The sequence below is a fragment of the Hylobates moloch genome, unplaced genomic scaffold (assembly GCF_009828535.3).
Source record: "Hylobates moloch isolate HMO894 unplaced genomic scaffold, HMol_V3 SCAFFOLD_10, whole genome shotgun sequence".
Taxonomy (NCBI): Eukaryota; Metazoa; Chordata; class Mammalia; order Primates; family Hylobatidae; genus Hylobates; species Hylobates moloch.
This window is the reverse complement of record NW_026652285.1, coordinates 107,779,986-107,801,535: the sequence shown is the minus strand read 5'-3', so window position 1 is coordinate 107,801,535 and position 21,550 is coordinate 107,779,986. Positions and strand designations below refer to the sequence as shown.

The window sequence follows — 21,550 nt, the reverse complement described above, 5'->3', positions numbered from 1 at the left end:
TGCGTGGGGAGGGCTAGAGCGCATGCGCTAGGGGGCGGATTGCAAGTGGGGGTGGGGGCGGGCTAGGTGGAAAGCACGTGGCAGGTGGGCAGAGCACACGTGAGGGGGCGGGGCTGCCTGCGGAAGGGGCCGTGTGCGTGGGGTCGCTCCGCAGCTGCGAGTTCATGGCGTCTCGGTGCTCCGAGCCCGACCCGGAGGTCTCCGGAGTCCCCACCGTCAGGAGATGCAAGTGAGGAATTGGGCTGGAGGCCAAGGGTGTGGGGGCCCAAGGCCTGTACCTAGGGGTGCTTCCGCAAGTCGCCAGGCTCCACCCATCCTGGCCCTCCTGGGGCAGAGCCCTGAACCCTGGGAGAGGGGAAGGGGTGCAGAGAGGGCCAGGCCGTGTCCCTACGTGACCCAGTCTTGGCTTCCACCCGCACCCCAAAGGCGCCCTTTCTGGCATCTGGGACTCCTGGTGGCCTTTTCTGGGGTTCTCAGGGCCCGGTGCTCTTGGCTCTCTCGGCAGCGGCTCCTCCCTGTCTGGTGCCCTCTCCTGCTGCGAGGACTCGGCCCAGGGCTCGGGCGCGCCCAAGGCCCCTAGGGTGGCCGAGGGTCCCAGCTCCTGTCTTCGGCGGAACGTGATCAGCGAGAGGGAGCGCAGGTGAGCGGTGGTGCCTCCCAGGGGTGAGAGTGCTGTAAAGGGGTGGAGCGGGTGAGATTAGGTTTGGGGCTGCCACCAGGTGTCAGGCAGCTGGAAGGGGCTCGTGGCCTGTGCCCAGGAGAAGGACAGACTGCACATCTCCAAGTAAACCAGAAAAGCCGCGTTGGGGAACATCCTGCAGCCCCTCTTTATCCTGAAGCCTTGGCCTCTCGAGGCTGTGCACCTGTGATCCTCTGCCCTTCTGACTGCCTCTGACCCTCGCTGTCCTCTCCACACCGCAAAGCAGCCATGGTTTGGGCCTGGGCTGGACAGCCTGTCGCCGGGGTCCGGGGGTCAGGCCCAGGCTGTGCTCTGATGTGGATCTCGGGGCTTCAGATCACGGGGGCAGCTCTCAGTCGTCTTGTAGCCCCCTCTACCTGACAAGCCCCCAGGGATTTGTTCTAGAACCTGCTGGCAGGTTCTAGCAGTTGCTGTCCCTTCTCTGGGAGGGCGGGAGGGCCCACAGATATTTGTTTCTTGATCGGAACCAGGAAACGGATCTCGTTGAGCTGTGAGCGTTTGCGGGCCCTGCTGCCCCAGTTCCATGGCCGGCGGGAGGACATGGCTTCGGTCCTGGAGATGTCTGTGCAGTTCCTGCGGCTTGCCAGCGCCCTGGGGCCCAGTCAGGAGCAGCACGCTGTGAGTTGTAAGGGTAGACGCCATCAGTCCTCTGGCGTCGCGGTGATGGGACATCTCACCACCTTGCAGGCAGTGCGTCCCCTGTCATCCCGTCTCCTTCAGCCTTCTCGGTCTCCACGGCTAGAGCAGGCCATGTTTTCGGCAGGGCACTTCCTGATTTGTTCAAGCCTTACCTGTTGTTATTCTGTCCCTGGAAAGGAGCAAGCTTTCTTTTCCAGCCCTCATGTGCCCCGAGTCCTGTTCATTGATGGGTTGCCCAGATGCTCCGTGCCAATTTGGGGGAGTTGGGGTCCCCCGATCCTCCCTGGCTGAGCACCCCCTAGATCATTTCTCCGCACGTCCCCAAGAGAGGCTCCTCTCCCCTCTCCAAAGCCCTGGGGGCTCTGGCTGACCCCGTGAGTGCTGGGGCTGAGGACCTGCGTGGGGAATGAAACTGTGTTGTCATCTGTGAAGTCAGGGGTCCCAGCATTTGCAGTGAGGGCCCTGAGTATGCACGGCCTGATTCAGGAATGGTGGAGTCTTTCCGGGGTGGAACCTCAGCCTCGTCAACCTGTACTCTCGCCCCCGAAGTCCCAAGCGGGGACCGAGCTCACAGTGACCCTCCAGGCCCCGGGGTAGCAGTCTCGTCACAGTGTCTTGGGTTTTCCAGCTGACTGTCTCTGTCCTTGTTTTACATGTTTACTTAAATTTCAGATTGTTGCTTCCTCCAAGGAAATGTGGCACTCGTTGCAGGAGGACGTTTTACAGTTGACGCTGTCGAGTCAGATTCAAGCAGGCGTGCCAGACTCTGGGACGGGAGCGTCCGGCGGGACTCGGTTAGTGTCTCCTGGGGCCCGCTCTCCAGGGCTGGGTGACCCTGGGAGCAGCAGACCCAAAGCCCCTTGGCACGTCCTCGGGAGGGTGTGGCCTGGAGGCCTGGCTCGGCCTCCGCAGGTGGTGACCTGCCCAGAGCCCTGCCGACTCAGGTGGCCAGGCGTGAGGTGACCAACACGGGCGAGCTCCAGCAAGGGGGGAGTGCGGTCAGCAGAATTGAGGGCCTGGGCTGGCGTGGAGGTGGGAGGTGCCCGGGAGGAGTCTCTTCTGCTCCGGTGTGTGGGGAATTTACAGGTGGTCAGGGAGGTGTCATACTTCTCCCCATGGGCAGCTTCAGGAAGGGAGTTTTCTGAAATCAAGATAATTTGGTTCTTTTCAGAATGGCAGCTCCCGGGATTGAAGGACTGCCTGCATCTTGTGTTTAAATGTACCCATTTTACTCCAAAGCAGGCTGGGGCATGGGGCTGGTGGCTAATTAGCTATGGAAGAATCTAGAACCGGGGGAGTTGAGCAGAGGGAAATTGGGCAGACAGCTGTGGAGCTTGGCTGGCCCAGGACCCCTGGGCAGAGGCTGGCTTGGTGGTGGGTGGTGCCTGGGGTGTCCTGGGGACGGGTCCAGCCCTCTGCTCCTGGGGTGGGTGGGTGGGGGCAGCCTTCGGGAGGCTGGGGGATAGACCCAGGATCCTTGTCATGTTGCTCCTTCTAGAACCCCAGATGTGAAGGCATTTCTGGAAAGTCCTTGGTCCCGGGATCCGGAGGCGGCCAGCCCAGAGCCCCTGCCGCACATCCTTGCGTCCTCCAGGCAGTGGGACCCCATGAGCTGCAGGTCCCTGGGCACGGACAAGTGTGAGGCACTGTCAGGGCTGTGCCAGGTGCGGGGTGGGCTGCCCCCTTTCTCAGGTGAGTCCTGGGTGTGCATGTGGGGTGCCCTTGGCCTGGGGAGCGGGGCTGGGCTGTGTTTTAGCCCTAAGAACAGGGGGGCTGTTTGCAAACGCGAGTTCGAAGTTTTCCTAGGCTCTTGTGTTGGTGAGAAACCCACGTGTTGAGGGATGAGCTTGATTCAAGGCCCCCGGGCTGTGCCTGCTTTTGTGCAAAGGAGGACGTGTGCTCTCGGGAGGGAGGAAGTGTGGCTCGAGGAAGGGAGAGTCCTGGGCAGAGGCCACCATGGGGCTGTTCCCTCCATCCTGTCTCCTCCTGGGACCTCCATGTGCTCCAGGGAAGGGAGGGCCTGACCTCCTCCTCCCTGGGTCCCTGGGTCTGCAGGAAGCATGGGGACCTAGAGGGACTTGGCCCCATCCTGGTCACTCCCTGGGTCTGCGGGAAGCGTGGGGACGTAGAGGGACTTGGTCCTGTCCTGAGTCTCTGGGTCTGTGGGAAGTGGGGATGTAGAGGGACTCGGCCCCATCCTGGTTGCTCCGTCCAGCTTTGTGGCCCTGCTTCTTTCACCCGCCTGTGGCTGGTGTGTTTTGGATGTGGCCAGAGATCTGTTTTCCCCGGGGAGCCCCATCTGCCCTTCCGCCTATGCTGCCTGCCCATGGCAGGAACTGTAATTGGGGTGAGCCAGGGGCCCGAGGCCTCCCAGCTGTTCCCTCTGCCACCCGGGGCCTTTGTCCCTAATGCCACCCACAGCTGAGCTCTGGTCCCTCTGTGGGTGGCCCTGCAGGGCGCCTCTGATGACCGAACTCCCCTCGGCCCCTGCCGTGGTAGCGTCTGAAAGTCGACAGGTGCCATGAGAGGCAGGGCTGTGCCTTTTGGCTTCCCGTGAGTGTGGCTGTGGCTGGGAGCAGTCATGCGGTTGGCAGGGCTGGTGGCAGAGCTGGGGTCATCAGGGCACTCCAGAAACCCGTCAGCCAGGCACGTGGGGAGGGAGCAGGTCTGAGGGCAGAGCTCGAGGTCCGGGAGGCGGTGCTGAGAGGGTCCCCAGATCCAAGCCCCTTGCAGCTGGCCAAGCCAGCACCCCCTCTAGGAAGCCCTCGGCCCCCAGGTGTTGGGCACCCCACCTCTGGGTGTTCGTCTTCTTCCTGTTTACCTGTGTGCTACCCACTTCTGAGCTTCCTCCCATGTGTCCCTGCTGCAGGGTGCAGGCAGCAGGGCAGGTGCTGGGTCAGCATGAGTGGACCGAGCCCGTGAGTCGCAAGGTCCTCGGGGGCAGCCTGTGGTTCCAGGCAGGGAAGGCTGACCCGCATCTGACTTCTCTCCCAGAACCTTCCAGCCTGGTGCCGTGGCCCCCAGGCCGGAGTCTTCCTAAGGCTGTGAGGCCACCCCTGTCCTGGCCTCCATTCTCGCAGCAGCAGACCTTGCCTGTGATGAGCGGGGAGGCCCTTGGCTGGCTGGGCCAGGCTGGGCCCCTGGCCATGGGGGCTGCACCTCTGGGGGAGCCAGCCAAGGAGGACCCCATGCTTGCGCAGGAGGCCGGGTGAGTGCCCAGGTGGTGTGCACGCCTGTGTGTGCGTGAGCGAGCATGTGTGTGTAAGCCTGTCCCGCCTCCTGCCAGTCCTGCCTGGGCCCATCTCTCAGCATCTGGAACCTTCCGCCCCTGCTTCTGTGCCTGTGGGAGGGAGGCCAAGGCCACAGCCCAGGACAGGACCAGCCAGCCTTGCCGTGTGGCTTTCTAATGTGTGTTTCTGGAAACACTTTTGTCTTCCTAATTGTCATTTGTTTTGGCTGATAGTAAAATGAGTTTGTGTTTCGTGAGCACATACCAGCTGGGGTGTGGGAGGGGGAGGGGAGGGGCAGGGAGGGGACGAGATGAGCGAGACTGCGGCTGGAGAGAAACCGGCAGAGATGCTCTGCAGGACGGATCGGGACCCACGAGAGCCGCTGGCCTGTGTCCTCAGCGGCCGTGGCTTCTGCACTTCTCCCCGCGGGGCAGGGTGGAGCCTGTCGGGAGTGGTGCCCAGATCTTCGCATTAGAAGCTGCCTTCGCAGGACTTGGGCCCAGATGTTTCCTTGAGCTCCAAGGCCTGGGTCCACTTGTGACCACTGAGGAAGGGCTTGTCGCCTCCAGGTCTGTGTTGGGGTCTGAGGTGGAGGATGGGGCGTCATTCCTGCTGACTGCTGGTCCCAGCTGGTGGCCGGGTGAGTGGGGCCCTGGGTCCAGGGCTGGTCCCCCCGCATCAGCACCTGACACGAGCTGGGGAATTGGGACTCAGGCCCAGCGTGTGTGACAGGAGGCCCCAGGGTCTGCTTCTGAGCCCTTATTTTCTCCGCCGTTGGTGCTTAGCTATTGGGCCGTGTCAGGTATTGAGCGTTATAGGTGATATGTGAGCGTGTGAGTGAACGTGATGTGGGCGAGCCCGCATGAGAGCTGGCGGTGCTTGGAGCCCTGTATTCTTCCCCTTGACCCCGTGTCAGCGAGGCCCCTGGTCCCACCCATGCTGACAGGCAAAGGTGTATGGCCCTGTGATGTGGCGTGTGTCCATTCCATTTAGGATTTAGTGTTTGGGAGCCCGTTCCTGGTTCTGGTCCAACAGGTGTCCTGGGCCTGGGGCCACCAGGTATGAGCTCACCCACCTCATCACAGCCTCTGTGCAGCGGGGACAGGACAGGGCAGATGGACTGAGGTGGGAGCTCTGTTCCTCCGACCCCACCTGTCTGCCTCCGGCTCCCAGAGCACCTGCCTGCCCTGCCGATGTGTCCTGTTTGCTTCCAGGATCCCTGGAGGGCCGAGGAGGCAGTGGCCCTGCGTGGGCCCCAGCTGAGAGCAGTCCACTGGATGATGGAGAGCCAGGCTTCCTAGGGGCCCCTGAGCCTGGCTCCCAGGAGCTCCAGGACAGCCCTCTGGAGCCGTGGGGCCTGGATGTGGACTGTGCAGGCCTGGCCCTGAAGAACGAGGTGGAGAGCATCTTCCCTGACTTCTTTGCCTGCTAGCAGCCAGGCTGTGGAGAGGAGGCGGGCGGGGCCGGCAGATCTGGAGCTGTGTGTGTCCCTGTCGCATGCTTGGGCATTTTATTTTGGGTTTGGGTTGCAGCTGCACCCTAATTTGAGCGAGGCTTACAGGCTGTGAGAAGAGGATACTGAATATTAAAGAGGGAAAGCAGTTTTCCTGGAGGAAGCAAAACCCATGTGGCTTCTGTGTAATTAGCCCGATTCATCAGGCAGATCGCGCCACCTCCGTTCAGCGTGCAGGCAGCTGCTGGGGATTTTGTTCTCCAAAGTTCTCAGCACTGCGAAATCCCGGAATAACCCAGTCCTGGTGCCCTGGGGTAGGGGCACTCTGGGACCTGCTCCCTGGAGGCGATGTGGCCTCACGGTCTTGGTGCCTGGAGGCTGCTCTGTGAGCTGCTTTTCCTGCTCGGTGCCACTCAGAGCTGCAGGGAGGAGAGTCCTTTCGGAAAAGCCTGCTGTCCTGTCCCGGCCCAGGGGGCTCCAAGGGAAGGGCTGGCTTCCACCTCCACTGCTGGTCACCTCAGCACTCACTGTGCATGGGGAATAGGGGACCCTGGGCAGAGGTTACCTGGCCTCAGTGTCTGGTCCTGTTCCCAGCCCTACACCCTGAGATCTGGGTTACTTAGAGGAGGGGCCGAGCTCTTTGGATGGTGCTTAGGTGCCCATCTGTTTTTCAGCCACAGCACAGGTGGTGCTGGTCTCTGACCCCGGATGCTCAGGGGCTCACCCTGCTATCCCCATCTGGAGACACTGGCTCCAAGCCCCGTGTGATCACCCCCGCCACGGCAGTGTTCCAGGGGCCAGCGCAGTCACTGTCGCCCAGGTAGAGGAAACAGGTCTGAGTGTGGGCTCAGAGCCCCACCAGGCTACAGCCCTGTGCCTGCATGCAGCCGCCCCCGCAGCCAGCCAGAATGTTCCATTCATTGCTCTGAGTCATTCAGACAAAGGCTCAGGAGGGCCTGCCGTGGGCAGGAGGTTAGGAGGCTCCAGGGAGCAAGCGCCGTGCAAACACCAGGCTGTGGGTGGCGGGCAGACCCCAGAGAAGAAAGGGGGTAGGGGGCTTTGGTGAGGGGCCCAAGGCCATCAGGACTGGCTCTGAGCACCCGTCATGGTCCCTTGGAAGGAGGTTCAGGTCCAGCTGGATGCTTGAGACATGGCTGTTGGCTGCAGAACAGCATCCTTGGGATGCCGTGCCACTGGGCACTGATGGCCCATGTTGCTGAGACCCTGCAGCAGAGGCGGAGGAGCCTTCAGACCTCTGGTGGACAGAGTGGTGGTTGGGGTCCAGCCAGGAGCACGAGGCTGCTCTTCCGTGTCCTGCTCATTAGGGGTCGACTCAGGCAGCCAGATTTCAAGAGTGTCTCCTAGAAGACCATTCTGTTCACTACTGCACTGCTGTAAAGCAATACTTAAGACTGGGTGATTGAGGAAGAAAAGAGATTCAGTTGGCTCACGGTTCTGCAGGCTGTACAGGAAGCGTAGTGACTTCTGCTCCTGGGGAGGCCTCAGGAAACTTCCAGTCATGGCAGAAGGCAAAGTGGGAGCAAGAGAGAGGAGGGAGGTCCCAAACACTTCAACAACCAGATCTCACATGAACTGACAGCGAGGACTCACTCATCATCAATAGCTGGCACTAAGCTATTCGTGAGGGACCTGCCCCCATGATCCAGTCATCTCCCACCAGGCCCCATCTCCAACACTGGGGATCACATTTCGACATGAGATTTGGAGGAGACGTCCAGACTGTGTTACCGTGTGTGCATGTGTGTGCACACGTGTTCGTGGGTATGCACAACTTCGTGCTAGTACTCAAGTGTTCACCCATATGTTGGTGTGCATGTGTGTGTTCCATGTGTTGTGTGTGCATGTTTGCACTGTGGTGTGTGTGTGTGCGCCCTGTTGCCATGCATGCGTTTGTGTGCTGTGTTGCTGTGTGTGCGTTTCTGTTCCCATGTGTGTTGGTATGCATGCTTTTGCACTGTGCAAACTGCAGTTGTGTGTGTGCATGGGTGCTTGTGCTAGTTGGTGTGTGCATGTTTGTGTGCAGTGTGCTCGTGTGTGTACGGTGTTGGTGTCTGCATGTGTGTGTACTGTGGTGTGCATGTGTGTTGTCTTCACTGGCGTGCATGCGTGTGTGCACTATGTTGGTGTGTGCATGCATGTTTGTGCACTGTCGGCCTGTGTGCATTGTGTGTGTGCACTGTGTTGGTGTGTATGCATGTATTTGTGCTCTCATGTGTGTACATGTGTGTGCACTGGTGGGTGCATGTGCATATGTGTGCACTGTTGGCAGTATTGTGTGTGCACTGTACTGGTGCATGTGCATGTATGTGCACTGTGTTGGTGTGCGTACATGGTTGTATTTGCACTGTGTGCATGTATCTGCTGTGTTTGGTATGTGCACATATTCATGTGTTTGTACACCCATATGTGTTGGTGTGCATGCCTGTGTGTGCACTTTGTTGTGTGTGCATGTGTTTGTGAATTGTGTGTTGGTGTGCATGCATGTGTGTGCACCCACGTGTGCTGGTGTGCGTGTGCATCTCAAGTACAGACCAGTGCTGTCTCAGGAGGGTGGGACGTTGCTGGCCTCTGAGGTCCTGCTCAACAGCCCCACGTGTGCTCCCGCCCACCCCATGCCCATTGCCTCTAGGAGTTGGGGGTGGAGACAGTGAGCTTGTCCCCCGATTCCACCCTGAGCCTAGCAGGGAGGTGACTGAGCATGAGCTGCCCTGGGGCTGAGGCCAGCACCTGGCCCTGCTGCTGTGAGCTTCTGGTCTACAAGGCAGGAGGGGGCCTCAGGGCAGAATCAGCACTGGCCTCTCCTTGGAGCAGATGGATAGGCCTCCCCTTGCCAGCTCTGCCAGGCTCCCCTCCACAACTGGGCTTCAAAGTCAGAGGCCTCACTGTAGACAGGTGCTGGCAGGCAAGGAACAGGGCCCCGTCTCAGGGCAGACAAGCCTCACCTCCTGCCTGGAGCCCAGATTCAGAATGACCCTGAGGCCCAGCCTGGCTTGTGAAGTGAGAACAGTGATTGATTAGCAATGCCTGTCCCAGGAGTGGGAGGAAGAGCTTGGAGCTGCAGGGGCCACCCTGCCCCAGCTTCTGGTGTCCTGTGGTCTCTCCCTCATGTCATGGGACTGTGGACAGTCCGTTTCTTTTGGTCTTTTTGCTGCATCTTGGGAGGGTCGGGGGCTTCAGGTGCTCCCCCAGGCTGGCTGTGCCAGGGTCTGGCCATGTTGGTGGCAGCCTGGGGGACCTGGAGGGTGGGGTGTCTGGGCCATCACTGGAAGCCGTCTCTTCTCCCCAGCTGAGCACCGGACAGGGCCTGCCAGGGCCTGGTGGGAGCCTGGCTGTGGTTGCTCCTGGGGCTAAAAAGAGCAGGTGGGAGTTGAGGGGAGCCATTCCTTGAGCAGGTCTGTCTCCCGGCCCCCATCTCCCCATACCTCCCGGCTCCTGGGGCCTCCTCTCTGGACCAAATTACCACTCCAGTTGGTCGTGATTGCGAGGCGGCCCCAGTTCAGAGGTGTGTCTGGAAAACCAGGGGCAGCCGCTCCCCTTGGAGTTCTAGCTGGCGAGGGTGGGCTTATTTACAGGAGTCAGGTGGGGGGTCTGCAGGATAACTGCCCCACTCTGCGTCTGCCCCCACCAGGGTGTCCTGTTACCTGGGAGGACAGCTGGCATCTCTCTGTTGGCCCCGACCCCGGGTGCCCTACGAATGAATAGAGATGGGCACCCCCTTTTTTTCCCACCAGCATCCAGGCCTCCCTGTTTCCCTGAGAACCCGCCCTCTCCACGCTGCCAGTGCCCACCCTGCGGGGCACCTGAGCAGAAGGGAGGCCCCACCAGTCCTGAAAGCCAGACTCTTGGCTCTTGGAGGCCTGAGGGAGCCAAAACCAGGCCTCAGCCCTGCTCCGGCTGACCAAGGAGACCCTACCACCCCTCCGGTTGGCACCCAGCTGCCCCTGGCTGTCACGAGCTGAGTGGGGCGTGGCTGTCCAAGCATGAAGGTGGCCGTGGGTGGCGCGGCAGGGTGGGCCACTGTGCTGCCTGGCTTCCCCTCAGGGTTCTTCGGTGGTCAACGTGGGGAGAGGGGTCTGTGCTGCACCCCAACTGGGAGCCAGGGGTCCCCAGTCAGGGCCTCACCTAGTCACCTTCCACGGCCCAGCATGAGGCCCTCCCTCCCCTTTCTTTCCAGAAACTTCCAGAATCTTTCTGACTCCTAGACTACTCTGGCCTTTTCTTTTGACCCTCATCAGCGGTCCCTGCAGTGGTCCCTGGCACCCAGGTCATGGCTTGTGTGTGTCTCTTCGGCCCACAGTGTGTGAGCAGCCTTGGTGCTCCTTAATGCCCAGGGGTTCCTTGGAAGAGGAGGCCCGAGGAGAGGATGGCACACCTTGGACCCTTGAGGCAGTTTGGGGGAGGTGCTGGGTCACATGAGGGTGGGGTGGGAGGTGGGGTCCAGGGAGGCCCCAGGAGTGAACTCTGATTCCCATCTGAAGGGTCTCCACCGACGGGTTTCGGGGCTGGCAGTGGGAACTGGCATGCAGATGGGAGTGGGGTGCCCTCCCCCTGCCTGCCCCCAGCTGTCTCTGAATCTCTTCACCCAGGAGGTGCAGGAGGCCCCCAGCTCTGAGACGCCCATGCTCAGCTGCCCCTCCGGGAGCCACATTCCCTCTCCAGGCGTCCATGCTGGGGTCGTGCCTGGTTCCCTGAGGGGAGGGGCGGGGTGGGCAGGTGTATCAATCCCTTTTCACGCTGCTGTAAAGAACTGCCCAAGACTGGGTAATTTATAAAGGAAAGAGGCTTAATTGACTCACAGTTCAGCGTTGGCTGGGGAGGCCTCAGGAAACTGACAAATTGTGGCGGAAGGGGAAGGAAACACATCCTTCACATGGTGGCAGCAGCAAGGAAAAATGCAGAGTGAAGCGGGAGAGAACCCCTTAAAAAACCATCAGATCTCATGCGAACTCACTCACTATCACGAGAACAGCATGAGGGTCACCGCCTCCATGATTCCATTACCTCCTACCCGATCCCTCCCACGACCCGTGGGGATTACGGGGACTGCAATTCAAGCTTTGGGTGGGGACACAGCCAGATCACGTCTGCAGGCTCCAGGTCCATCTCCGTGGGCTGCATGAGCAGGAGTGGGCAGGTGGGCTGCCTGGAGGAGCCCCCAAGGCTGTGGGCTGGATGCCCGTCTGCCTGAGGGTGGCCAGCGTGTCCCTCCCATGGGCCCTGGGAATGGACATCTGAGTCTGGGAGGTGCAGGATTCTGTCCTTTGGTGAGGGTGAGGGAGGTGAGAGGGGGAGGCTGGCGGTGGATGCGTGTTGGGTTCGGGCTGCTGTGGAGGCTCCCATTCACACCTGGGTCCCTGGACACCTCAGACATAGGAGCGGAGCATTCGGGCCTGGCCCTTGGCCCTCACTGTCCCTTCCCTGCTCCCCGTTATCTCTGCCGTCCCCAAAGTTCAGGCCTCCGTTGGTGGCACCCGTGAGTACCCGTTGCCCTGGGCCCTGCCTGGCCTGTGAGTCGTTCCTTTGGCTCTGCCTTCCGGGTTCACCCACAACCCCTGGCCCGGCCGGCAGCCGGGCCGGGCTTAGTTCTGTCCTGTCCTGGATGCTGCCTGCATTGCAGCCTCGCCAAGCCCATTTCTCATCTGTCAAATGGGCTTGGTAGAGAGGGGAGGAGTGAGAGTGGATAAAGGTAAATCACTCAGAGTAGTGTCTGATGCTAGGTAGACACCTCATAGGGTTTCAGACTCATCTCTGGGAGGATTTATTGAGCTGATGAACGCGCAGCCGCAGATGCAGGCAGAGGGCTCCACGCACCTGGGGGTTTTGTTTTAGCAGCTGCATCGAGATGGAATTCACATCCCGTACAATGTGGTCGGTGTCCGGAGGCACCATCCAGGGCCATCAGCATACTGCACACATCGCCTGCTTCTCCACACCCCTCCCCACCTCCACGCCCCCATCCCTCACCTGCATGGAAGTGGCAGCTGCCTGCCTGGTCTCCCTGCGCTGTCCTGGGCCTGCAGGATGCTCTCCTCACGGTGCCCAGCGTCAGCCTGACATCACACATGACGGTGTCACCTGCTTTTACAAGTATGTCCGGGCTCCACCCATCTCCTTGGCTTGTGAAGTCTGCAGGGTCCTGGGTGGCCACAGAGGAGATTGATCAAGAACGTGGCCTGTGATTGACACATAATTGTGTCACAGTGATTGACAATAAGGTTGTGTCCGACCTGGGAGCGGGGGTTGTGACCCTGCAGGACGAGGGTGCAGCCTCGCTGACATGGAGCAGTGGCTTCCAGGCTGGAGGGCTGACGGCCACACCCTCAATGCTATGGGATTTCCTGGTCCCTTGGTCCCCAGAAGCGTGGTCGCTGCACCATCAAGGCTCCCTTGGCTCCAGGCAGCGATGTTGCCACCTCCCCTGTGTTCAAGCCAGTCCTGGCCTCCCTGGATACCCCTGCTGGCTCCTCCCTGGGACCAGAGAGGCCCTAACACCCAGCCCTTGACCCGGGAGGCAGCCCCTGTCCTGCCCTCTGTGGGCTGTTAGAACGCTGAAGCCCCGGGAAGCTGCGGAAACTTCTGGTCTGCACTGAGACCGCCTTCCTGAAGTGTGGCCCACGGACCCCTTCCTGAGAGAAGACACTGGGGGAGTGGGGGCATCGGGAGGGTCTGGGCCAGTCCTTCCCTGGGAGGCCGCTAGCTGTTTCCCAGCCTCTTTGGCCAGGAGCAGCGGGAAGGCAGGAAGTACGGCTGGCGGGGCCGGCAGGAGTGTGGCCTGTCAGACATCGCCACCCTGGTCGGCCTGGAAGGTGGGCACTGCTGTGTCCTCAGGTTACATGAAAGAGAAGCAGAAGTGGGGCTCCCTGGGGTACCTCTTGGGAAACAGAGCTTGGAGGGATCAGCCGGACCTCAGGTGAGCCCACCGGCCTCTGGGGCCCAGGCCTCCCTGGAGCCTGAGGTGTCAGCCTCTGCTGTTCTGAAGCACAGCTTGGCCCTGAGGGCAGGGAAGGCCCCATCCCCCACTGGCTCTGGGACAAGATGCTGAGGTTGGTCCCCAAAGCAGTGAACTAGGGCAGCCATGTGTTGACCCCGGAAGGGGTGGCACCTCCTTTTGGACTCCCTGTCTCCCTGATCCACTCCCACCGCACGGTCCTGGCTCCCCCGGGACCCACCACCTCAGCCCGTTTCTGCCCAGGGGTGTCCCCCCAGGCCCAGCCCCAACAGCCAGAAGTCTTGGTGCTCCTTCCTGCCTCCCCACGCCATCCCGCCCCGGCCTCGCCTGCCCACCTGGCCCCCACGGCAGTTAGGATGGATGTGCCCACCTTTCCACGCTGCACGGCTGGCGGGCCCACCCGAGAGGCCGAGTCTGCTCGCGGTCAGCAGGCCATGGCCCTCCACATGCTGGTCACAGCGCTGGCCGGGGGCACCTTCCACTGGGAGGGTGTGGGGGTCTGGGCAAAGCCAGTGGTGAGGTGGGGAGGAGGGTGCTGCACCCACCCATGGAAGCCCCCCCAGCTGTCAAAGGGGCCTGGGCGCCAAGGGAGGGGGCGTGTCCACAAGGACTGAGGTGGCCGCGTGGTTTTTATTGAAGGCCAGGACCCCCCCCTGCCCCCAGGGGATGTACTCAATGGTGCCAGCTCTAAGGAACGTGGGTTCTGGGTCCTCCCAGAACCTCCTGGAGTACTGGGGTCTCAGCCTTCTGGGGTGATGAGAGAGACGTTTCTGGATCAATGTGACTTTCCTCATTCCTCTGCTAACTTAAGGGGGATTCTGGGTTGCACCAGAAGGGTTGGCAGGACGGACAGACGCTCTGTGGCATCCTCAAGGGGGGTGGCAGCTGTAGCCACATGGAATCGCTCGTTAGAGAGGTGGGGTTTCCTCCTTAGCGAGCACGAGGATCAGTTATACTTTCCTTGCTTGCCTGTAGCCCTCCAGCCTGGGAGGCAGAGACGTCGGCCAAGGCAGGCCACAGGCAGGCGGAGTCGGGTTTGTGCCAGAGCCAGCTCCTCCCGACCTGGCCACCCTCTGGGGCAGATGGGGGCAGAGCTGGGCCAGCCAGGAGCAGCCTTTATCTGCGGCCCGCCTCTGCCTGGGGACAGGCTGTGGGGTCTGCGCTTTCCTTTGCTGGGTTTTCTGAGTGCTTTGTTGCTGCCCAGCCTCCCCTAGGCTGTTCCAGTCACTGCTCCTAAAGTGCCCTGTGTCTGTGTTTGGGATGGACCTCAAGGCCCCGATGACAGCACAGTGGCCACCAAGATGCAGATGCTTTTTGGCAAAGACAATGAACTTTGGACCTCGAGGTCTGCCCTGGTCCGGCCCCCAGGTGCCTTTCTGAGGAGCAGGAGCTGGGCTAGGGGCCTGGGGCTTCCACCAGGTCAGACACAGCCAGGCCAGGCTGCCCTGTGCAGGCAAGACCTTTCCTGGCCACCGCTGTTCCAGGGCCACCCTCCCTGTGTTCCCACGGATGCACATCCTGCGGCTGCTGCCCCCAAAGACACAAGGCCCCGAGCTTCACAGAGACATGAACGGGGCCTGTGCTTGTGTGCGCCGTGGGCCTGGCCGGGTGCGAGGCCGGGGAGGGGGCTCTTCAAAAGGATCATGAGCGGCACAGCACACACTCAGGAAGAGGCCTCAGCTCCTGGAGCCTTGGCGCCACTGCAGGGGGCTGGGAGAGGCCCGTCCACCGAGGGTCCTCTGACCCCGCTCTTCCTAGAGCACAGCTGTGCAGGGCTGTCTGCAGCCTGGCGCCCAGGCACTCCCCCTGCAGTGACCAGGAGCCCCAGGGCTGCCCTTTTCAGTTCCAGGGAGCCAGCCAAGGAGCGCCAAGGCCACCCGGGAGCAGAGCTGCCCACCCCAGGTAGAGGCGACCCAGTTTCTCATGCACAAATCCCTCGGGGACTCTCCAGGGCTCCTGGTAGCTGGGCCCACTGAGCAGCTCCGACTCCCACCCCCTCACCGCCCTGCTGACCTTCTCCCCCAAGTGTCACCCCACTCTGGCCCACCCCAGGTCACCCCACCCCCAGGCCACCGCACCCCTGGCTCACCCTACCCACGGCTCACCCCACCCCCAGCTGTAGGGAAAAGAAAGAGAGATTAGACTGTCGCTGTGTCTGTGTCTACGTAGAAAGGGAAGACATAAGAGACTCCATTTTGAAAAAGACCTGTACTGTAAACAATTGCTTTGCTGAGATGTTGTTAATTTGTAGCTTTGCTCCAGCCACTTTGACCCAACCTGGAGCTCACAAAAACATGTGTTGTATGAAATCAAGGTTTAAGGGATCTAGGGCTGTGCAGGACGTGCCTTGTTAACAAAATGTTTACAAGCGGTATACTTGGTAAAAGTCGTCGCCATTCTCTAGTCTCAATAAACCAGGGGCACAATGCACTGCGGAAAGCCGCAGGGACCTCTGCCCTGGAAAGCGGGGTGTTGTCCAAGGTTTCTCCCCGTGTGATAGTCTGAAATAAGGCCTCGTGGGACGAGAAAGACCTGACCGTCCCCCAGCCCAACACCCGTAAAGGGTCTGTGCTGAGGTGGATTAGTAAAAGAGGAAAGAAAGCCTCTTGCAGTTGAGAGAGAGGAAGGCCACTGTCTCCTGCCTGCCCCTGGGAGCTGAATGTCTCGGTATAAAACCCGACTGTACATTTGTTCAATTCTGAGATGAGAGAAAAACCGCCCTATGGTGGGAGGCGAGACATGTTTACAGCAATGCTGCCTTGTTATTCTTTACTCCGCTGAGATGTTTGGGTGGAGAGAAACGTAAATCTGACTTACGTGCACGTCCAGGCATAGCACCTTCCCTTGAACTTCATTATGATGTAGATTCCATTGCTCACATGTTTGTTGCTGACCTTCTCCTTATTATCACCCTGCCCTCCTACTACCTTCCTTTCTGCTGAAATAATGAAGATAATAATCAATAAAACCTGAGGGAACTCAGAGGCCGGTGCCGGTGCAGGTCCTTGGTGAGCTGAGTGCCGGTCACCTGGGCCCACTGTTATTTCTCTATACTTTGTCTCTGTGTCTTATTTCTTTTCTCAGTCTCTCATCCCACCTGACTAGAAATACCCACAGATGTGGAGGGCCAGGCCACCCCTTCAACCATGTTGGCCAGGCTGGTCTCCAAGTCCTGACCTCAGATGATCCGCCCGCCTTGGCCTCCCAAAGTGCTGGGATTACAGGCGTGAGCCACTGCACCCGGCCTCACTAGACTTTTATTTGACTGAGTGCCACCCCAAATGCCAACAATAAGGGTGGTCTCTTGGTGGTTCTTTCATGCCCTGCCCACCGCCCTGTTCCTTTGTCCACCTGAGGCCCCTGGGGTTGGGGCTGCAGGAGTCTGAGGCCAGGGCCAGCCCGGTGCTGAGCAGCTGATGGTGGGGTGGGTGCTGGGGGCACTCAGCTCTGGCTCGGCTCCCCTTTGTGCCGCCTTCTGGGGTGGGGCTAAAGGCTTCTGCCTACGTCCACATCCACCCCCACGCCCAGGGGAGGGATAGGGAGGGGAGGATCAGGGAGGGGAGGGGCAGAGAGGGGAGGGACAGGGAGGGGAGGACCAGGGAGGGGAGGGGCGGAGAGGGGAGGGACGGGGGTGGGGCAGAGAGGGGAGGGGTAGGGCCTTGGTTGCCAGTTGCCATCTCACCCACATCTTGGGGCCACCATGCACCACAGGTACATCCACTCCTTTACCCTGAGGGACCCTCATGCAGAAATGCAGAGGTGCCTTTAGAGGCATATCTCTGGGGCCCAGAGGCTCCCCCTGCACCAATGGGCAGTGGCCTCCCAGCACCCCTTTCTGGCAGCCTTGGCTCTGCTCCTCCAAGGCCAGCTTTCTGCACCAACAGGCCCCGCCGAATGGGCAGCTTCTCGCGTGTTCCCGCTGCGGCTCAGCAGGCTGGGCCCAGATCCAAACGGGGCCGGAAGCTGGGCAGCCGTGGGAATGCCAGGTGCCTCCCACTCCCTCTCATCCCAACGGAGCTGCTCCTTCCCCAAGCCTGGCACCCATACAGCGGGCACTAAAGCTCTACCCAGCCTCACCCTACAGCCTGGAGCTCCCAATGGAGGGGGGGTGGGGGGTGGCATCCGGACCCTCATCCTGGGAGAGCTCCACTTAGCTCCTTTACAAGCAGGCGCTGGCTTTGGGGACAGGTTCTTCCTGAGCACGGGGACTGTGACCCGCAGGATGGCCCCCTTGGAGAGCTCACACAGATGCCAGAGTTGGGGCCGCCCAGCGCACACCCCCAGCACAGATGCTTCTGGGTCTCGGGCTGCAAAATGTTCTCCCCTGGGCAGGGGACAAGGCCAGCGGCTCCTCAGACAGAGCCGCATTTTTGCTGCACCTGCAGGGTCGTGTGTCCACCGCCAGGGTCACAGTGCAGGACGTTCCATCGTCACCAGGGCCCCTCCTGGTGCCCCTTTCTGGCTGAATTCCTACTTCCCATTTGTAACCTCCGGAAATCACTGACTCATGTCCCCCTCTGCAGTTTTGTGATTTCGAGAGCATCACACAAATGCAGCCATTTTCACATCTCTCTGATAGATGCCCAACCAACAATCACTTTTAACCCACAAAATCACCGCAGATTGGCTGGTACCTCCCTTTTATTCACCAAAACATGGAGGGGGGCTCAGGCACCTGCCTCAGCTGTGACATTGTTGATCATCTTCCCCCAAAGGCAGTGGCTGAGCCCAGGGAGGGGACAGGAGGGGAGGGGCAGAGAGGGGAGGGACAGGGAGGGGAGGATCAGGGAGGGGAGGGGCGGAGAGGGGAGGGATGGCGGGGGGCGGAGAGGGGAGGGGTAGGGCCTTGGTTGCCAGTTGCCATCTCACCCGAATCTTGGGGCCACCACGCACCACAGGTACATCCACTCCTTTACCCTCAGGGACCCTCATGCAGAAATGCAGAGGTGCCTTTGGAGGCATATCTCTGGGAGGCTCAGGCTCTGGGGAGGGAAAGGGGCCCTGGGGGTTTTTACTGGGCCGGGACCATTTCTGAGAAGGGAGGGGCAGCTCGGAGAAGGAGCCTGTGGTGGCCTGAGTGGTGTCACTCAAAGGACATGCTCCTCTCCTAGTGCCTGGAGCCTGTGAAGGGCGTCTGATGGGAAAGGGTCTTTGCAGGTGGGAAGTTAAGGATCTTGACAGGAGGAGATCATTCTGGATGAAGATGGGCCCTAAATCCAATGACAAGTGTCCTTAGAAGAGACAGAAGAGGAGAAACAGATGGAGGCAGAGGCTGGAGTGACACAGCCACAAGCCAGGGACGCCTGGGGAGCCCCCAGCAGCCAAGGCAGGAAGGACTCTTCCCGGGAGCCGGTGGGGGGAGCACAGCCCTGAGGACCTCGGGTTTCAGACCTCAGGCTCCAGGCTGTGAGAAAGTAAATCCTGGTTGTCCTAGTCACCCGCGGGTGGTGACATCAGCCCCTGGAGACTCACACAGGGCCCCATCTCACTTCCTGCTCAGACCCTACCACCCTGGAAGGCCCCGTCACTGCCCCGACGCCAGGATGCTTTTCACAGCATCCTTCACCAAAGCACCTTGTGTTCGGTTCCCAGACCAGGGGGGAGGGGTGGGCACCTCCTGGGCTGGGACCCCCAGCCTCTGACGTTGGCCCTAAGCTCTCCCCATCCAGCCCCCTGCCCGTCCCAAGTCGCAGCTCACACATGGGAGGCCTGGGCGGGCTCCTCTAACGCTTGGAGTAGCAGGGATCTGGAAGGACAGAGGGGGCTCTCAGTGCAGGGACAGGGACCCCGCAGGCACACCTCCCATCCCCACCCCTTCCCAGCTTCCGCTTGGTCCGGGAGCAGTGAGGCTGACCTTTGTTGGTCAAGTCGACGATATTTTGTGAGCCAAGTCCGTACTTTCTGCAGGTTTCTTCAAATCTGCTCAGGAAGGAGGGTTCCAGCTGTGGGAGTCGTGCTGGGAACAGAGTTGGTTCTGTGTGGAGCTGGGCCTTGCGGGGGCTGCTCAGGCAGTGCCGAGGCTGGGCAGGGGTCACACCCGGACCAGAGAGGGGCTTTGTGCCAAGTGAGATGGGAGGTGACAGATTGAAGCACCCAGCACCCTAACGGTGTGTCTCTGGGAAGGAATGGCCAATGGGAACCACCTCTCCAAACCCCAGGGCCACTGCGGGACCCTCCACCCAGGGTTGAGTCAGACTTCAGAGGAGGTGGGGTCCCCGAGGGGGTCAGAGGGGGACCGCAGAGGTACCGTAGAGCGCCAGCGCGTGGGTCTTGGTCCCGTTCCTGAAGTTCTGGAGGTGGAAGGTGATGAACAGCCTGTAGTCAGTCTCCGAGACGGCCACCGTGTTCTCGCCCTCATCTGCGTGGAGACATGGCTCAGCGTGGCCTGGCCCCGCCACCCTCAGGGTCCTGTGACAGGTGTGCTGTGTAGCCACAAGGGAAGATGCGGGGCCAAGTGGCCTTTTGAGGGGGGAGGGGAGGAGCCCATGGTGCTCGCCCAGTGGAGACCCCTGCAGAGGGTGTGGGCAGCAGCGCCACAGTCCCCTCCTTCCTTGTCATCGGCTTGCAGACCCTGGTGGCCCCTCAGTGGGCTCGCCCCCCAGAGCCCAGCATGACACACCTGCCTCCCTGCTTCCCCTGGGCCAGAAGCCCCCCTGGGGTTGGTGCCAGGATGGGTCCCTCCAGTTCAAGGTCAAGCTGCCAGGGGCTTAACTAAAATCCCCAGTGTCAGTGCTCACCAGAATGTGGCCCAGGCCCTGGAGAAAGGGGACCCCGGTTGTGAGACCAGGAGGAGCCTGGCTTCCACTTACAGTTGATGGAGTATTCCCCATTCTTCTCTGTCTTCTCGCAGACCACGACTACGGCCACACACTCCCCCTGCACCCTGGAAGCCAGCCAGGAAGATGCCGGGAGTGGAGCTCCAGCCCCCTGGACGTTCGATGGCAGAGCGCACCCCTCCTCCAGGGCACAGGCTCCTCCTCCCAATGCCCGGGCCTCATTCCACAGCCCTGAGTTCTGGGGCTGGGCCCTGCTGCGGCCCACCGGACACCCTCATCTCCTCGAACCTCACCCCAGCCTTGGAAAGGGGGCGATTTCATCTCTATGTTTCAGGGAAGAGCACAGCGCCAGGCAGACCAAGTCCCTGCTCCCACCTCATCCCGCCCCCAGGGGTCACACACGCAGGCTCAGGCTCTCGCCGGAGTGCGAGTCAGTGAGTGTGCGAGCGTCTGTGTGCAAGAGTGAGAGTATGCGTTGGGGTGGCAGGGGCGTGGGTCTTCCTGATGCCAGCTGAGACGGGCAACACGCACATGTATTCGAAATCAAATTTTAGGCTGCCATTCTTCAAGTGTTCGATATTCCAGACAAAGACCCTCAGGTCCCCATTTTCTTTAATCCGATTCAGGTCATCTGAGGCCATGAAAATAGAATACCAGACCCCCGAAACCTGAAGACAAAGAGCTCCAGTGGGTGGGGGCCGCGGGACAGCCCTGGGGATGCTTAGCACCCACAGTCTTCCCTCCCAGGGCCCGGCCCCTGAGCATCTGGCTCCCAACCAGAACCCCTCTGCCCTTCCAGGGCCCCCTCTGCCCCCCAGGTCTCCCCTCTGTCCCCAGATCCCCCCTTTGCCCCTAAGGTCCCCCCTCTGCTCACAGAATGCCCTCTGCCCTTCCAGGGCCCCCTCTGACCCGCAGGTCTCCCCTCTGTCCCCAGATCCCCCCTTTGCCCCCAAGGTCCCCCCTCTGCTCACAGAATGCTCTCCACCCTTCCAGTGCCCCCTCTGCCCCCCAGGTCTCTCCTCTGCCCCCCCAGGTCCCCCTCTGTCCTCTCAAGGTCCCCTTCTCCACCCTCTCCCACTGAGTCCCCCTCTTTTCCCCAGGTCTCCCCTCTACTTCTAGGAACCCCTCTGTCCTCTTAGGGCCCCCGTCTCCCTGCTGGCTGCCACTCCACTCTCCAGATTTCCCCTCTGCCCTCCCAGGGCCCCCTCTAACCTCTCAGGGCCCCAGTCACTCTCCCAGGCCTCCCCCGCCCGAACCTCCAGGAGTAACCCCTGCTCTCCCAGGCTGCTGTCACAGCTTGGGGAGGAGAGGTGGGCTCCCCTTGGACCAGCCGCCCTGGTCACAGGTCAGAGACCCCAGGCTGGGGGAGGACAAGTGCCTTGAAGCCTGGCCCCTTCCCCACAGACCCTGATGCAGATGCACCCTGGCCATGTTGTAGTTCCTCTGCACGACGGTACGGGGATTGAACTCCTGGGCTGCGACCAGGCTCAGCCCCAGGCTCAGCAGAAGCAGAGCCATCCTTGCCATAGACGCCTCAGCCCTCGGCCCACCCCCTTTATACCCTGCTGCCCTACGGCTTCCAGCCCCGCGGGGCAGCCCACTCCCTGGCCCGTCCACACACATCCTGTGCCCACTGGGCATGCAGCCAAAGGCCCCGAGGCAGCTGCTCTCTCTGCCTTGGGGAAAATCACCCCACTCCCTTGTGGGAGCTTCCTGGATCCGTGGGCAAAGGAACCTGCTGTCCCCTCACTGGAGGCAGGCACCTTGTCCCAAAGGCAGGGG

The 21,550-nt window shown here is 61.0% G+C and overlaps 2 protein-coding genes across 3 annotated transcripts; one reads left to right on the top strand and one right to left on the bottom strand.

The window, feature by feature from the left end:
• Positions 1 to 6,191, top strand: SOHLH1 (spermatogenesis and oogenesis specific basic helix-loop-helix 1). 2 transcript variants are annotated; one of them, XM_058444914.1, is made up of 8 exons: positions 1 to 229; positions 506 to 640; positions 1,171 to 1,318; positions 2,051 to 2,133; positions 2,838 to 3,031; positions 4,334 to 4,547; positions 5,139 to 5,209; positions 5,784 to 6,182. In XM_058444914.1, the coding sequence occupies exons 1-8, from the start codon at positions 165 to 167 to the stop codon at positions 5,999 to 6,001; spliced, it is 1,128 nt and encodes a 375-aa protein (XP_058300897.1). In that variant the 5' UTR covers positions 1 to 164; the 3' UTR covers positions 6,002 to 6,182. The 2 variants fall into 2 exon arrangements, with proteins under 2 accessions (XP_058300897.1, XP_032021512.1); XM_032165621.2 differs by having other exon boundaries at positions 2 to 229; positions 2,012 to 2,133; positions 5,784 to 6,191.
• Positions 6,192 to 18,069: 11,878 nt separating this feature from the next.
• Positions 18,070 to 21,299, bottom strand: LCN9 (lipocalin 9). The gene is made up of 7 exons (XM_058445900.1): positions 21,191 to 21,299; positions 20,300 to 20,436; positions 19,802 to 19,875; positions 19,240 to 19,350; positions 18,847 to 18,948; positions 18,691 to 18,738; positions 18,070 to 18,223 (listed from the first exon to the last, which is right to left on the bottom strand). Exons 1-6 carry the CDS (start codon positions 21,293 to 21,295, stop codon positions 18,716 to 18,718), a joined length of 552 nt encoding a protein of 183 aa, XP_058301883.1. The 5' UTR covers positions 21,296 to 21,299; the 3' UTR covers positions 18,070 to 18,223; positions 18,691 to 18,715.
• Between the last annotated feature and the right edge of the window lie 251 nt (positions 21,300 to 21,550).

What these genes read in the sequence shown, in the direction of transcription:
- LCN9 (XM_058445900.1), bottom strand. Translation starts at nt 21,295, where the DNA reads ATGGCAAGGATGGCTCTGCTTCTGCTGAGCCTGGGGCTGAGCCTGGTC. An exon ending in TGGGGAATACTCCATCAACT is followed by an intron (nt 19,351 to 19,801) that starts GTAAGTGGAAGC and finishes GTCTCCACGCAG; the next exon opens with ATGAGGGCGAGAACACGGTG. An exon ending in CGTCGACTTGACCAACAAAG is followed by an intron (nt 18,739 to 18,846) that starts GTCAGCCTCACT and finishes CTGTCCTTCCAG; the next exon opens with ATCCCTGCTACTCCAAGCGT.
- SOHLH1 (XM_032165621.2), top strand. Translation starts at nt 165, where the DNA reads ATGGCGTCTCGGTGCTCCGAGCCCGACCCGGAGGTCTCCGGAGTCCCC. An exon ending in CCAGTCAGGAGCAGCACGCT is followed by an intron (nt 1,319 to 2,011) that starts GTGAGTTGTAAG and finishes CTTAAATTTCAG; the next exon opens with ATTGTTGCTTCCTCCAAGGA. An exon ending in TGGTCCCAGCTGGTGGCCGG is followed by an intron (nt 5,210 to 5,783) that starts GTGAGTGGGGCC and finishes GTTTGCTTCCAG; the next exon opens with GATCCCTGGAGGGCCGAGGA.